The 15,902-nt window shown below is 45.7% G+C and overlaps 2 protein-coding genes and 1 pseudogene across 4 annotated transcripts in view; 1 reads left to right on the top strand and 2 right to left on the bottom strand.

The window, feature by feature from the left end:
* TMEM108 (transmembrane protein 108) overlaps nt 1-15,902 on the bottom strand; it is a 292,280-nt gene that overhangs the window by 36,936 nt on the left and 239,442 nt on the right. The gene's annotated exons all lie outside the window — the stretch shown is intronic.
* Nucleotides 1,052-2,008, top strand: LOC307113085 (ribose-phosphate pyrophosphokinase 1-like; the record flags this gene model as incomplete). The annotated part of the gene is made up of 1 exon (XM_079794359.1): nt 1,052-2,008. One exon carries the CDS (start codon nt 1,052-1,054, stop codon nt 2,006-2,008), a length of 957 nt encoding a protein of 318 aa, XP_079650485.1.
* LOC307113391 lies at nt 5,650-6,395 on the bottom strand (annotated as a pseudogene). The gene has a single exon. The product of its transcript is annotated as an uncharacterized misc_RNA (transcript).

Genomic DNA, 15,902 nt, shown 5'->3' with positions numbered 1-15,902 from the left:
CTGGAAGCAGGATGTGCAGGTATTTGAGCATGAGCAGAACAGCTAGTGGAAGAAAAAGGCTAAATGCAGGTGTTTTACTGATGAAGACTTCAAGAATTGGAAAAGATGGGAAATATTTAACATTTTGACAACTCTCTATAGATAACAGATGGTTTGAGTAGTGAGTCTAACGAAGAGTCATTGAATCCAGACACTTAGAGGAAGAGTTAAAAGTAGAAGAGGGTTTATATTAAGTAGAGGCAATGGTCTGATTCTTAAATGAGGTGGGCTTGTCAGTTAGACTCAGAGGATATTAGGGATGTTGTATGAAAATGCACACCGAGCATTACTGTGAACTCTGTAGTGGTATTACTTTATAAAGATGTTTTTAATCTTTTGAAATCACAAAATTCTAGCATTTGTGGTTTCAGTAGCCTGAAACTGGGGTTGGAAGATTCTGGAAAAATGTAACTAGCCTAGAAACTTGCCACCTGAGCTTGGTTAATATGGATGGAAGTAAGGGGGTTCATATATTTCCTAAAATCGCGTGTAAAATTTTATATGTAGCCATGTACATTTTTTCTGGGGGAAGGGCAGAGAGCAGGGTTGGCACATATTTTCTGTAAAGGTCCAGATAGCAAATTCTTTGAATTTTATGGGCTAAATGGTCTCTGTTGCAAACTATTCAACCCTGCCCAGTGTGGAAGTAGCCATAGGTAGTAGATAAAAGGGTGGGTGTGGCTGCTTTTCCAATATAAATTTATCTAGTCATAGAAGGTGAGCTGAATTCCGCCTTCGGAACAGAGTAGTGCCATCTACAGAACTCTCTGCAATAATGAAAATGTTCTATATCTGTGCTGCCACTATGGGAGCCACTAGCCCCACACGCTTATTATGTACTTGAAATGTAGCTAGTATCACTGGTGTGCTGAACTTTTAATGAATTAACATTAAGACTTAAGATGGTGGAGGGGCAACACGAAGCTTATAGTACTGTCTCTGGGCTGACTTCGGTTCGGGTCCCGCCGCAGCAGTGATCGCCAGCAAACGGCGCCTGGGGTAGTGGGCCAAGATGCCGAACATCAAAATCTTCAGCGGCAGCTCCAACCTGGACTTGTCCCAGAAAATTGCTGACCGCCTGGGCCTGGAGCTAGCCAAGGTGCTGACCACGAAATTCAGCAACCAGGAGACCTGTGTTGAAATTGGCGAAAGTGTCCGGGGAGAGGATGTCTACATCCTTCAGAGCGGCTGTGGTGAAATTAACGACAACCTGATGGAGCTTCTGATCATGATTAACGCCTGTAAGATCGCTTCCGCCAGCCGGGTCACTGCGGTCATCCCATGCTTCCCTTACGCCCGGCAGGATAAGAAGGATAAGAGCCGGGCTCCCATCTCAGCCAAGCTTGTGGCAAATATGCTCTCCGTAGCAGGTGCAGATCATATTATCACCATGGACCTTCATGCTTCTCAAATCCAGGGCTTTTTCGATATCCCCGTGGACAATCTGTACGCAGAACCAGCTGTCCTGAAGTGGATACGGGAGAATATCTCTGAGTGGAGGGACTGCACGATTGTCTCGCCCGATGCGGGGGGAGCTAAGCGAGTTACCTCCATCGCAGACCAGTTGAATGTTGACTTTGCCTTGATTCACAAAGAACGGAAGAAGGCCAACGAAGTGGACCGCATGGTGCTGGTCGGGGACGTGAAGGACCGGGTGGCCATTCTAGTGGATGACATGGCTGATACTTGTGGCACAATCTGCCATGCAGCGGAAAAACTCCTTGCAGCTGGAGCCACCAGAGTTTATGCTATCTTGACTCACGGGATCTTTTCTGGCCCGGCCATTTTTCGCATTAACAACGCCTGCTTCGAAGCAGTAGTGGTCACCAATACCATCCCTCAGGAGGATAACATGAGGCACTGTCCCAAAATACAGGTGCTCGACATCTCCATAATCCTGGCAGAAGCCATCAGGAGAATTCACAACGGGGAATCTGTTTCCTACCTGTTCAGCCATGTGCCTTTATAACAGAACACCTTCTGAGGCTTTCAAAAAATAAAGCGAACCCCTCTCCTTGTTTTCCTTTTGTGTTGGATGAAAAAGTCAGCAGAAGTCCCAGCTTGCTCCAGTAGCTTTCTACAGCCCATGCCAGGTATATCAATGTTTCTCCAAAATTAGGGAAAGACAGATGGAGACTAACTGCTCGGGTTTCTTACCTGCATTGTCTCATTTCAGCTTCTTTAATTTTGTGGGCCTTGCAGCTTTAAATAGAGCTCAGCTTCTGCCAGATTTCAGACTCTGAAGGGTGTTGTGTGTGGGCGTTTGAATGGGGTTAGGGAAGCTCAGACTACTTTTCACGTGAATGCTTCTGGGATTCGTAGGTTCAGAACTACTAGCAACAGAGCCAACCAAAAAATAAAAATAAAATAAAACAAATAAAGCTAACCCAGTCCCTCCACCCCCGTAACATGTGACAAGTTCTCGCAGGTCTATACTAAATTACAAGAGCCCTAGGAAGCCCAGAATCCAGCTCTGCTTGCTGATCCCCTGGGAGGCAGGCAGCTCCCAGGTGGGGGCCTGCGGGAAGGTAGCACACAGTGCAGCGGATACTTCGGATACTTCTCGGGAGGAAAGAGCCTGACCCTCACCCTCTGCTAGGAGACTGTCCCTTAGTCTCTTTTGTACCTGTTCCTTTTCCATTTGGTTTGCTCTTCAACCATCTTGACCTTTTCCTGGCTAATTACCTCCTCAGGCAAAAATGCTCATTGTCCCATAGTCTTCTGGAAAGCAAACCTCACCTTTTGCTGTGTATTCTTTAACAGTTGCATGAGGTTATTTTGCCGTAGCTTAATCTTAGCCCACTGCCACCGTGGTGGAAGGTTCTAGGTGGTGGTATAGTGCCTTTTGATTAATTTAAGTGTTTAATTTTCATCTTATTTCCCTGGATCTGTTTGGCCTCTCAAATGACCTGAGGTTTCTGTTAAAAAAGATGGATGCTACTGGCGCTTGTAGAGGATATTAAGAAAGTGTCCGTGTGTGATAAAAAATAATTAAGACTTAATAGCCACACGGGGCTCTTGGCTACCATGCTGGATAGTACAGGCCCAGAACTTCCATCACAGAATAAGAGGCAAAAAAGCCACGGGCTCCCCAAGAAGGGAAGCTCCCCTGCAAGGAGAGGTATTGCCCCCAAGCAGAGCTCCCTGGGGCCTTACCATCTTGGCATATGCAGTCATTCAAATCTTGCCTGGATGGGGTCTTGATGGATTAGTGTCAGGGACTGAGGAGGGGGCATGATTCTAGGACACTTGGGAGCGGTCCTATACTTGGAGCACTGCAGGAGGCACGCTTTCTTCTCTCTCTCTCAATTTATCTGCCAGAAACAGTTAACAACAGTGACACTAATGGTCACCACTTCCCTAATGCTTCCTTGGTTACAGGAGCACGCTGTGCAGCATGACTAATCAGCTTCCAGGATAGGAAGAAGACTCAATCTAAGTGACTGTGCGACCAATGGCTAATATAAAAGGGCTTTACGGTGTACAGGTTATTTTTTTCTTTTAGACAGCCTCGGGATATGCCAAAACCTGGCTCTAAGTTTAACTTGGGGCTACAAGCATTTCCCAAGAAGGCTGATCATTGTAGCATCAGAAAGATCGTGTTCTAACACCACTTCCTTCCCTCTCCTCTGGAGACAGCCCAGGTTGAGACGGGGATCTCTCGTCTCTGTGCTTCACTGTGAGTATCTCCCGCCACATATTTCCACGCATCCAGCTCTTCCTGTTTGGTGAGCATGTTAACCATCCCCCAGAGCTGGTGGGAATGAATGTGCCAATTCACATTTGGTGCCTCGATTCCAAGAAGTTCTCTCTTGTCAATTTTTTTTTGTCACGACTAGAGCAAGAGTCATACAGTGACTTTCCAGGTAGTCAGTATCCCTCTTCAACAGCAGCACTCCCAGTGGCATCTCTAGCCTCGGTGAAACCTGCAGCTTCCGCCAAGCTCCAAGAGATGAGATGACGCAGTGGAGAAGCCATTTGGCTCTCACGCAGTGCCCTGCTCAATACAAGGAGTGGCTACCCCAGTGGCAAATTGGAGACCTTGCCCCCCTCTAAGGGTCCCGACTCCTCCAGGCAGAGCATGATTCAAAGCCCCAGGCAACAGTTCGAATTCAAAGTTTCAGCACATATTTTCGACACAAATTGACTTCTGGTCGGATCTCTTGGTTCCTGAGACTACCCATCCTCCTTCACTAGAATTCCCCTGAGGAATATTAATAAGATTGTTTCCTCTGATTCTTGGGAGTTAATTAGGCTTGTGGCCAGGGAAGTATGTGCATCATGGAACACAGGGGGAAACCAGAAGAGAAAGGAGTGATAATCAATACAATTCCTCGGGGGGCCGCATGGCTATGCAGCCTACAGTCTATAAATGGAACTGACAAAGCAGCTAAGGGCAGTTCCACACGCCTTCTGATCCCCAGAGGGCTCTGGCAGACAAAGAAAGGCACTACTTGGGCTCTTTAATCCACACTGCCGTCTGCACTGGATGTTGTGTTGATGGTTTTAGGGAATAGAGTCATCTGTCTAGTTTCTCTGCCTTCGAATGTTTCCTCAGAGGAATAGTCCATTAGGATGGTAAATATCCCCACAAAGTAATCGGCAGTGGAAGAGACCTATGAAGTCCGGATCAGATCCATAAGCAGGGGTTTCTTTAGTCCAGCACTGTTTTCATTACCAATGATGACATCTGATGACAGTGAGCATCCTCATATAAAGCAACCACCACACTGAATGTCAGTATCTCCCTTTTAGCAGAATATCTTAGTAGCCGCGGCCTGATTTCCTTGAGATCTACTGTGTTTTCTTCCATATCTAAGGGCTAAGGGACATGTGTACAACTGTTTCTTTTGCCTTTTTATTACAGACCTGTATAAACACACATAAAAGTAGGCAGACTAATACTATGAAGGCCCATGTGCCAACAATTATCAACTCCTGGCAATACTGTCTCATCTAAACTCCCACCTCCTTCCCTCTTCTCCTCCATTGCTCTGAGGTAAATGTCAGATATTATATGATAATAACTATATATTTTAGGGATCCCTCATAATCCCCCTTGTCTGATGTCTATTTCCCACCTCGAATGTCTATTTTGAAGTGAATCCCAAATATCATACTTTTTAGTGATCTTTTTCTTCCTCCAACCTGATAGGTTTTGTTATAAAGCTATTATTCGTTAGTTTTAATAGACGTGAACTCATTAAAAAAACAGGTGCCACAATTAACATGCAATCAGTGCATTCCCTACAAGGCTCTATTACAGCAATGAATCAAGTTCTAGAAACACTATAAGCAAACTTACTTAACTTACGAAGGCGATCATACCACACAAAGACTCTACGCCTGGTGCAGGTGCCCGCAGCTTCTCACTCTGTTATGAAGCAGCACCGGAATCGTAAAACTGCTCGGTTACTCCCTCAGGCTTTGCCGTGTCAGGAGTTGGTTACCCAAGGACAACTTTCTAAAAGCTTTTGGATGTGAATACTATCAATATCAGGAGCTTTAAAACCATTTGTCCATTGCAATGGACAAATACAGCATTAAGATCACACACAGGCATGACACTGTGTGTGAGTACAGCTGGGTTCCCATGGAGGCGATATTCAGTCACTCACCCATGGCTACTTCATGATAATCGTACCCTTTCACTTTGGATTCTCTTAGTGAAGCGCCAGTTCCCTTTTCCGCAGAACATTCTTTTGTTGTAGGGCCCTGCTTCTGCTGATTTCTCTTCTTTCTTGTCTTGCTTGCTGTTATAGCCCTGCTCCTCTTTATCGTAATCCCGTGTAACTTTTATATCATAATCACTCTCTGATTTTCTTTCCCGATCCTTTGCCTAATCTTTCCTTTTCTTCTCCTTGCTTGTTGATCATTCTCATTCCTCTCTGCTTCTTCTCTGTCTATGTTTCTCCTCCTTTTTATGCTCCTAGGGGATGGTGAGCGAGAAGATTTTCTTTTCGGAGACCTGGGCTTGTAGGAGATCGTGTGCCTCTCCTGCTTCTCGGCGGCGGCTCTCTCGGCTTGCACTTCTGGACTGTTTGGCTGCGCTGTAACTTCCTGGTGGTGGTTTGGAATGTTTCTTTAGTTGTCTTCTTTCTTTTTGTCTCTGGGTTTTGATGTGCTCCTTGGCCTTCTAGCTTTCTTTCTGGAATGAGATCTCCGTCTTGGACTTTTGGATGGCCACCTAATCTTAGAGTGTGATCTCCATCTGTTTTGTGACTGCCTGTGCCAAGAAGATGAGGGAGTCCCCCTCCTAGAAGGTGGTTTCGATCTTGAGTGCCGGCATTTTTCTTCTTTCCTACCTGGTTGATGGCAGCAGGAATTACGGACTGTGCTTCCCATACTCTCTTCATGGTTCCCGTTTCTTTATTAGAGGCCTCCGATTTCAGACGGGGTGAAACAAGACCAGTAGCTACACTCAAATCCTCCAACATGATGCGTCTGCTTATGGCCTTGTTTGCTGACCTGACAAATTAACATTCTTATAGTTATACCTGGAAATAAGCATTTGAGATAGATTCTCCTCTAGGCCTGTGGCTGGATTTTTGTTCTTTTTGTTTAACTTTGAAAGGTTTTTTATATATATATGCACTAACCTTTTCTGATGGCTAACTAGGATTTAATTACAGAAACAAAATTTCCAATGAAACTATCTTTGGCAGCGAGTAAATAGCATATTTTGAATTAGAGTTGTATACTTTTTCATAATGTGTTTGGGAATTTTCCCCCTGAAATAATTTATTCCACACCCACATCAGTGAAAGCTATCCGCTCATCCCTGGGTCCATCTGTAAAAGAAAGTTATATCTTGTCCTGATTTTCAACTTTCCCCTTTCATCAATTTGTTTAAGTGTTGGAAAAAGGAGGTAGTGCATTTTAAGTTGACCTTCCTATGCTTTTAAAATAAAATTACCAAATGTACTTGGTAATGTACTCTCAAGTTTTTATTTGCTCTCAAGTCGTATAAAACCAGTAAATTGGTGTTACTACTGTTTCTGCGGTAGCAATCTCATGTCCACAGTGACTCCATGTTAAAGCAAAGTAGTTAGGCAACTGTTTTTTTAGTTACAGGCGTTTTGTGCAGTAAAAACAAAAGTAGGCTGCAGTCTGGCCATGTTGGTACAGTTTCTGAAACTGCTTTTCCAAGACTTTGATAATAAAACCCTTAAACTTAAAACAAAGCAAGATGAAAACACAGGTGCGACCTGGTCAGCGTAGGAAGCAGGAGTTAGAATCAAATGAGGCAACAAAGCAAGCTCCATTCTCTAGCAAGGGGTGGATACAGTAGGAAGACGCAGTATTTTATTTTAGCAAAAGCAACAAAACAAAGCAAATATTCTACCTCCAGTAGCAGGAACAACAAAATAAAATAAAAATAAAACACAAGTTATACTCTATCTGATCAGACACTTTCCTATAAAACCAGATGGTTTTATTGTCCAAGATTTTCTCCTACGTCATTCTAGAAAAGGATTTTTCCAAGAAAACTAACTAGAACCCACATATCAAATAAAACACATTCTCTCTTCATCTCTGTCTCTGTGTCTCTGTCACACACACACACACACACACACACACACACACACACACACAAATATTGTTTCCCCTGCTTAACGTTTCCTGATACTTTAACTTCTTCCCCCCTCTCTGCCTGCCCCGGGTCTCCCCTGGCCGAAGCTGCTTCCATAGCAACACAGTCTCACACACACAGAGGCCACTGCCCCGCAGGTCCCACATGGGAATGGACTCTGGCCAAGAGAACACTTCTTACCTAAAGGCAACTTACTTATCTTTAAAAAAGGTGTCTTCGTGAAGAAAACTGTGTGTACCCAGCACACTTTAGAGTAGATAAACAGCTGGGGGTATTTTTAATGCTTCTTTCCTCCTTACATTATTGTGATAGTTTCTTTTCCTAAGCAACACCGCCAGATGCAAAGGATGAGGGATGAAAATCTGGCTCCACAGAGAACCTGTGTGGCATCGGCCCTCTATCAAGTTCATCTTCTCTATGTGGAGAGGAAGTAAGCACACACTGTCCCATAAGCCTTTCCCAGGGGATCCTCTCACTGCCTGGAAACCTTTAATTAGCAATTAAACATCCCCTCCCAGGGTGGCTCTGGGCTGATGCCGCCAGTGGAGGGAGGCAGTTTTGGGTGAAGGCTGAACAGAGGGCCTTCAGTTTGCGTGCCTGCGAGCTGCGATAAGAGCTATTTGAACTTTTTGTTTGCCTTAAAAGAAAACAATAAATAAAGATGAGGCTAAGCAAACAAAGGAAAGGGTAAGTAAAATCTCTCCCCAAAGACGTCCCTATGTGATTAGCAAAGCTGCTCAGAGGTGAACCCGAGAGGGGAAGGAGCAACTGGAAATGGGGCTTTTGCCACTTCCGGGATCTTCGTCCTGTTTTCTCTGGGGCTTTTCTGCGAGGCCTGGAGATCCTGTCTGCAGAGCAGAGACCCAGCAACGCTCTTCTGCCAGTCACAGCCTGGAAACTCTTCTGCCAGTCACAGCCTGGCTGTCTCGGGGGCTCTAGGCAGCAATGACCTCATGCTGCAATGTGTCACCTGCTGAGAGCACGGGATTGATCTTTCTCAGCAAAGAGCCCCAACCTCATTTCCAAGATTCCTTCTCTGACTTTAGTGACACAGACCTGGAAAATGTGCCAGGGCATCAGGCAATAGTGGGGGTGCTACTGTTTGTTTCTTTTTAAAAAGCAGACACTTGCCTTCCCCCTTGCACCCACCGACCCCCAACGTGGCGAAACTGAATGTAGCAATGGGGGGAGGGGGTGACAACACAAATACTAGCGCTGTCACAAACAGTCTGAAATTCACTCACTTAATCACTTCTCAAACACTTATTCACCACTCACTACTAGGTCACACTAGATCATGAAAACCATTGAACAGTCCTGACACTCTTAGGCAGCTCCTGGGGGGCGGGGCTGGGCATGCAGACAAATCAATAAACACCACCGCAATGTGATAAGGTTAAAACAGAGGCATCGGGTTCACACAGTGAGATACAAAGGGAGCAGTGAACAACTACCTCTCACCGTCTTCCTCCTTTGTTCCTTCCTCCTCCGCCCTGTTATTTGGGGAACCTGCGGCACAGAAGGTTGGGAAGGTGTTGTCCAGGGCCCAGTCCTACATTACGTGGACCCTGCCATGAGCCCAGACACTCACAGTCAGAAACGCACTGCTTCCCTCCTTCTCCTGCTCTCTGGGGGTGCACTGGCTCTGTCTGCAGCTTCCGATGGCCTGACGGCAGGAGATGAGAGAGGGGAGGACGAGGCTGGGAAAAACCCACCTCTGCTATCTGCCTGGAAGTGTCCGATAATATTGTTCTCGCCCCACATGGGTAGAAACAGAGTCCCGCTGCTTCTCACAGGGTGACAGACACCTGCTGAGCCCGGCTGGGCACGCCCACAGGGAGCAGGTCAGGGAGAGCGCACGCGGTGGTGTTAATTGTGGAGAATGGAAAACCCGATAAAATTACAGGGCCTTCCATTGCTCTCTACCAGACTTAATTACAGATGACAGGCTTCGCGTTTTCCCAACATCCCCTGATTTCCTTGTGGCCAGGAGGTCATGGCCTGACCTTACACTCAGGCACAAATGATTAATCTCCTCCGAGGTGCACAGCACCGCCCGAAACAGTTCCCTCTGACTTCCTGATATCAGGGTCCAAGATGCAGGATGATAACGAGCTCCGCTTGGGAAAGCGCACATCTAACTGAAGTTCGCAATGCGGTTCCGAATCCCCCGTGGACTGCTGGCACTCTGGATGCCCACTCCAGACACTGACATGAGATCAGGGACTGATTAATGGAACTAAACAGAAAACCCCCGAAAGAAGAAAAAATAGTCTACGATAGAGGTAGTATTAGGAAGAAAAGAAAAAGAGGGATTTTTCTCTTTGATGAAAAAAATCCCCAATCCCCCCAATTAGTTTACAGTCAATATTATTTTGTATTAATTTCAGGTGTACAGCTTAGTGGGTAGGCACTCATATACTTTAGAAAGTCTTCCCCCTGATATTTCCAGTACCCAACTGGCACCGTACATAGTTATGGAAATATTACTGACTACATTTCCTATGCTGTCCTTTACATGACTATTCTGTAACCACCCATCTGTACTTCTGAATCCCTGCACCTTTTCACTCACTCCCCCAAACCTCCACCTGGGGTTTTTCAACAAATCGTATTGGGACAACCAATAAGCACTTGGAAAAAATTAGTTTATACACGTAGTCCCCTCTCTACACCTGTGATGCCCACCCCCTATCTCCTGCCCTCCCTTCCCTTCTCCCTTCACCGAATGGGGCTGCTCTTCTTTTAGAAACGTTCTTGGCCCCTCTCTTGCCCTTTGTGCATCCTGACAGGCTTTGGGATCATTGCGACCTCCACCGCAAACACACCCACAGCACTGGGCCTTGCTCGGCTCCTCCCTCTCAGAAGGGATCCCTGGCCTGGAGCCCCTCTCAAGTGAAAGCGCCAGCGAGGCCCCTCCTGGGAGCATCCATCCCCAAGCAGCAGCCTTCCCGTGGGCAACCCGTGGTTTCGTTTTACTGCCACAGGAGAGCACTCCTTGGTGAATTACTTCCTACGTTTGAAATCCAATCTGTTTCTTAATTTCCCTTGTGTCATGTATCAAAGCACCACTGCCGACCAGGGCTGTGGGAGCTTGCTTGTGACTAAGATCCCTCAGTTGACCACGTTGCTTGATGGATAGATAAGGAATGTCTACCAGACAGTGAAACGACTTGCCGGAGGTTCCTGTCTCCGGCTCCGGAAACCATTTCTCTTCTGAAATTAGGGCCACTGGCTGCCTTTCTCCCCTTTCCGAGTCGAAGCACCGTCCTTCAACACATCTATCTCCTTTTCAGCTTTAGATTTCTTCACTGCATGTCCCCTGCTGCCAGACCAAACACACTGCTTATGGATCCCTGGTTATTAGTCTTTCTCCACTAAAATGTGCGCTCCACGAGGGCAGGCACCTCGTCCTTTTGTTTGCTTCTGCATTCCCAACTCCTAGAAAGATGTGGCACCCGGAAGGCAGCTCTCCATTCATATCTGCTGAAGTGAACTAGGCCAAGAAAAGCCTTTTCCGTTGTTTTTTGGGCATCCATACCAAATAACCTCTAGCCAAGATGACATTAAAGGTTACAAGCAATTACTAATTTTTAATGATCTTAGAATTTCTATTCTGCTTATTTTCAAATTTTGGTTTGGTGTTTACGTTCCTGCCTTTAATTTATGCTCTGTTTCCAATCTGTGATTCGTTAAGCCATCTGGGAAATCTGTCAACCCATTATCCACAATTTGGAGAATCTCATTTCTTATGAAAATCCTATTATTCATATCTGCCAAGGTCTTCAACATTAGGCAACAACCTTCCATTTCCTCCCTTACAGGTGACGTTTATTGCTTCCTTGGCAGAGGTGGTAAAAGCTCAGTATTTTTACTGAGAGCTTTTCAAGCATTGTGTATCAAGAGAATGGTATACATTTAAATAAAACCATCACAGTAATACGCTACCAGCAATTCTTGTATTCCTGGGGGATACAAATCCCTTTCAATTTCTCTATTGTCGGGTTTCGATGGGCAGTAGTAACAGGGCTGTGGAAACACAGAGAGTGCCAATCCAGGATTGTAATGCTGATTTCAATCCCTCCCAAGAACAGCTCCAGTTCACATTTGAATCAATCCTCACTCCGACAAACCACCCCAGTCTGGCCACACTCCAGGGGCAGATCCCCACAGGGGACTTGCTCCCCTAGGTAACTTGATCTCTGGGGGCCCTGTCCCCTGGCTCAGAATCCAGCTTTCCCTGCTCTGTTTATGCCAACTCACTTGGATGGTCTTCTGGCTTGTGATTTGGCATCTCTGCAAGACCCTGTTTTTTTGGCTGGCCCTCAGTCATACATACTGTAAATTGAGGGCCAAGTACGCCCACCAAGGACTCCCACTTCATCTTGGCGGGGATCTGGCCAGCTGGGCCCTGTGTGAGTAAGAGGAGGAATCTGATACTTGGCTCATTCTCAACACTTTTCAGAGGCACTGGGAAGGTATATGGTTTGATTACTTCTTTGTATGCACCAAGATGTTCACACATGTTTTTATGTCCCCTCTCCCAACGTTCATGGACAGGCCCTCAGGTTCTAAAGTCCAGACCTCTTTAGTTAATTACCAGGCACACTGACCTGCAATCGATAGCTCTGCACTCTCTCACCAGGACGGAAACAAACCTAGTGCCACACAGCTCCCTAAGCTATGATGCCAAAGATGTGGTCTCTGCAGTGTATACCGTTATAGCTGGGGCCTGGTGGCTACCGATTTTAAAAATGTGCTTCCCTCAATTCCCATGTAAAATACATCCTTATAAATATGGAGGAGACCTATAGAAAGAGGAACCAACCGGAACACAACACCCACAATTTCATCACCCAAGGGAAGCACTCAGCCCCATTTCTTCCAGTCTTTTTGTTTTTAAAAGATAGTGAGGAGCGTACGTGTGTGTGTGCGTGTGTGTGTGTGTGTGTGTATATATATATATATATATATATATATATATATATATATATATATATATATTTCTTAACCCATTTTCTCTCCCTCCCTCACATGTGTATTTCCTTTTATTTCCCTGTTATGCATGATTAATGAAATACCTAATGGAACAGGGACTCCCGAACAGCTGATCATTGGAAGCAATGTCTCTCTTTTTATTAGTCCCATTTCTTTCTTTTTTAAAAATTATATTTTTATTAATTTCAGAGAGGAAGAGAGAGGGAGAGAGATAGAAACATCAATGATGAGAGAGAATCATTGATCAGCTGCCTCCTACATGCCCCCCACTGGGGATTGAGCCTACAACCCAGGCACGTGCCCTTGACCAGAATCGACCCGGGACTCTTCAGTCCACAGGCCGACGCTCTATCCACTGAGCCAAACTGGCCAGGGCTAGACCTGTTTCTTTTTGTCATTGTGTGTGTTTCAGGCCAGGCTGCAGGGCGTTAAGTTGTCCCTGGGATCTTAGTCGTTGGGAGGTCCCCTCTGAGAATGTGTGCTAGCTGAGTGGCACTGTGCGTGTGTGTGCTGTTCTCTCTCTTTATAACTGGGTGATATTTGGGTGTGCACTCAATTATGTATCTGTCTTTTCTCTTTTCATGCTAACGTGTAATATAAAAATGAAAGTGATTTTGAAAACAAATTCTTCTGTGGTGTCTACTGTCAAAGTTGGGTCAAATTTAAATTTCATTCCCCAAAGATTTGAAGTTATAAAACCCATCTCTCAGATGCTTCCTTGGTCTTTATTTCGGAACGAGAGCTAAGTCTTTACATCTGCTGCCGCCACCGTGGCTGCTGGGCTTGGTGGAACCAGCCATCAGCGAGCTTTCCTGCTGGGGAAGCTGGAGCCTGGGCGTGGCGAGCAGTGCGTTAGGCTGTGCCTGTCCTCATTTGACTGGCTCCCCACTGACTCTGTGTCTGGCAGCTACCACAGGTCCACGCTCTGGTGGGGTTGGGGGCTGGGGTAAGGAGCTGAGCTTTTCTGTGGGGACACAGTCTGGTCCAGGCCTTGCTCCATATGTCCAGGTGAGGTGCTCAAGGCTTTCTGTGCTTCAAAACCATTTAACGTGATGAAATGCTCAAACGACTGGAGGGAGGAGGGACCCTCAATAGGGACCTAAAGCAGGACTCAAAAGCTCAGAATGGCTTCCTTCTATCCTAGGTCCCCATCAGTTACTGTGTGGTCACAGGCAAATCACTGAACTGCTGGCTTCTACTTCTTCATCCATCAAAACAGGGTATTAGTAAACACCTTTACCTTCTTCGGTAGGATAGTAGGATGATGACAGTACTGTGCCCAGGCACTGTTCTAGGCACTCAACCAATATTATCTCATTTAATTCCTACAACAACTTAAGTGCAGGGAACCACTATTATCTCCATCTTGTAGATGGTGAAGCTGAGACATGGCAAGGTTACACAGCGTTAAGGAGACGATGATGCCGAGATTTAAGCCAATGCATTGTGGCTATATTGCCTCAAAAGAGATATTTCCAAGAGTGCTTTGAAAGGGCAAAGGGCTCTGCAAATCCAGACTGCTATTGTCATAGCTATTTCTCTCAGAGAGCTGTATCAAGAGTAATGACCCTTTGGGCCATTTCTAAGGACTGAGCCATTCCAAATCTTAAACTGATGCCGCCTGCTCTTGCCCCACAGTCCTTTACCAGGACAAATTCTAATCCAGCCATTATTCCCAAGGAGAGATCCCACGTATAAAGCGCCAGCAGACCCCCACAGCCCTAGACCTCTGTGGGGCCAGATGGGAAATGGCCTCAGCGTGCAGGTCACAGCTCTCTGGGGGCCTTGGGTGTAACATACAATGGGAAACATTTACATCTCAGACACAAAAGTGACTTTGAGAAATGAGGGCTACCGTGAAGACCAGACACCCAAGCATTCCTTCCCGAAGCGTGCCTGGCAATGGGTCTGGAAGCTGCGCTCCGTCACTGACATCACAGCTAATAACCAGAAAGTGCTTCTGAAGGCAACAGATCCTCCTGCTTGGCTGTGCCTTCAATTAGCATCTACATAATTTAATAACTCAGCTGTCACCCTCTCCAATAACTGGGTCCCGAGATACTGATGAGAGGTGGCACATGCTTTGGATTTGTCATCATCCTTTTAATTTTCCCAAGCTATTAAAAACATATTCCCCTCCCCGCGCCCCCCCCCCCAAGTATTACTCTTTCCAATGAAGTCTGAGCCATTTCTTTTAAGCTGTTCTTTTATCTTGATTTGATGGAATAGGAAAAAAAAAATAAACCCTGTAGGAACATAGCTCCATCCATTTATTCATGAACAAGCATGGCAGGGATCAAATCAGGGAAGTGTTTGACTGGGGATATTAATAGAACAGTGGAAAGGAGTTAATCTTGTATTAGATTACAGGGGATAAGGGAACTGTCATCCAGTTGGTAGCAGCTTTCTCTAATTTTAATCATCCATGCATTAGGGGAAAGCCTAAATACACATTAAAAAGGTCTTCAGTTTTTAATGCCATTATGAACGCTCCCTTCCTGGCAAGTAGCAATTACTTGTAGTGTTGCAAGTCCTGGCGAGGTTCCTCACCCTGCCCGGGACACGGCGAAAAATCTAAAGTGCTGGTTCCAAAAGCAAGTCGGAGGACCCAGTACATGTAGGGGGAAGTGGTAGTCACATAGTGGAGAAACCAAACACCACCTGGACTGGGTGAGGAAAACTGATACCAAAAAGGGCAGATGGACATCGGACATCGTGGGCCTCCCGAGGTGTGGCCTGGAGAAGGACATGCCATCTCCTAAGGGGCATTCCGATTCAGAAAGTGTGACGTGAACAGAATCAGGAGGAAACATCAGACAAAGAAAAAGGGAAGAATGTTTATCTTAAAGTGAATTTTAAAATAATTTTTAAACTATGTCTCAAACTGAAAACATAAGTGTTTTCTGAAATCTTCTGACGGTTTTTGAAAATGTGTTTTCCAAACTGTGTCTGCTCTAAAAGGCACAGGGAGGCTGGGGAAGTGCCCCGGACTAGAGAGACACGACAGCTGGAATCTTGGATCCTGTTCAGGGGAAAGGATGCTGTGAAGCTTATACCAGCTGGTGAACTGAGAATGGGATGGCTGGTGGTCAGATGAAAGGGCTGTAACAATGTTAAATCTGGTGAAGTGGCCAACTGCGCGGTGTTTATGAAGAGAATGTCATTCCCAGGAAATGCACAGGGAAGAATTGAGGGTAATGGGTATGATATATGCAATTTCTTTTCAAGTAGTCTATAATAATAAAAGCATAATATGCTAATTAGACCGGAT

This window comes from Cnephaeus nilssonii (genome assembly GCF_951640355.1).
Source record: "Cnephaeus nilssonii genome assembly, chromosome: 17".
In the NCBI taxonomy this organism is placed as follows: domain Eukaryota; kingdom Metazoa; phylum Chordata; class Mammalia; order Chiroptera; family Vespertilionidae; genus Cnephaeus; species Cnephaeus nilssonii.
This window is presented reverse-complemented; position numbering and strand designations above follow the sequence as displayed.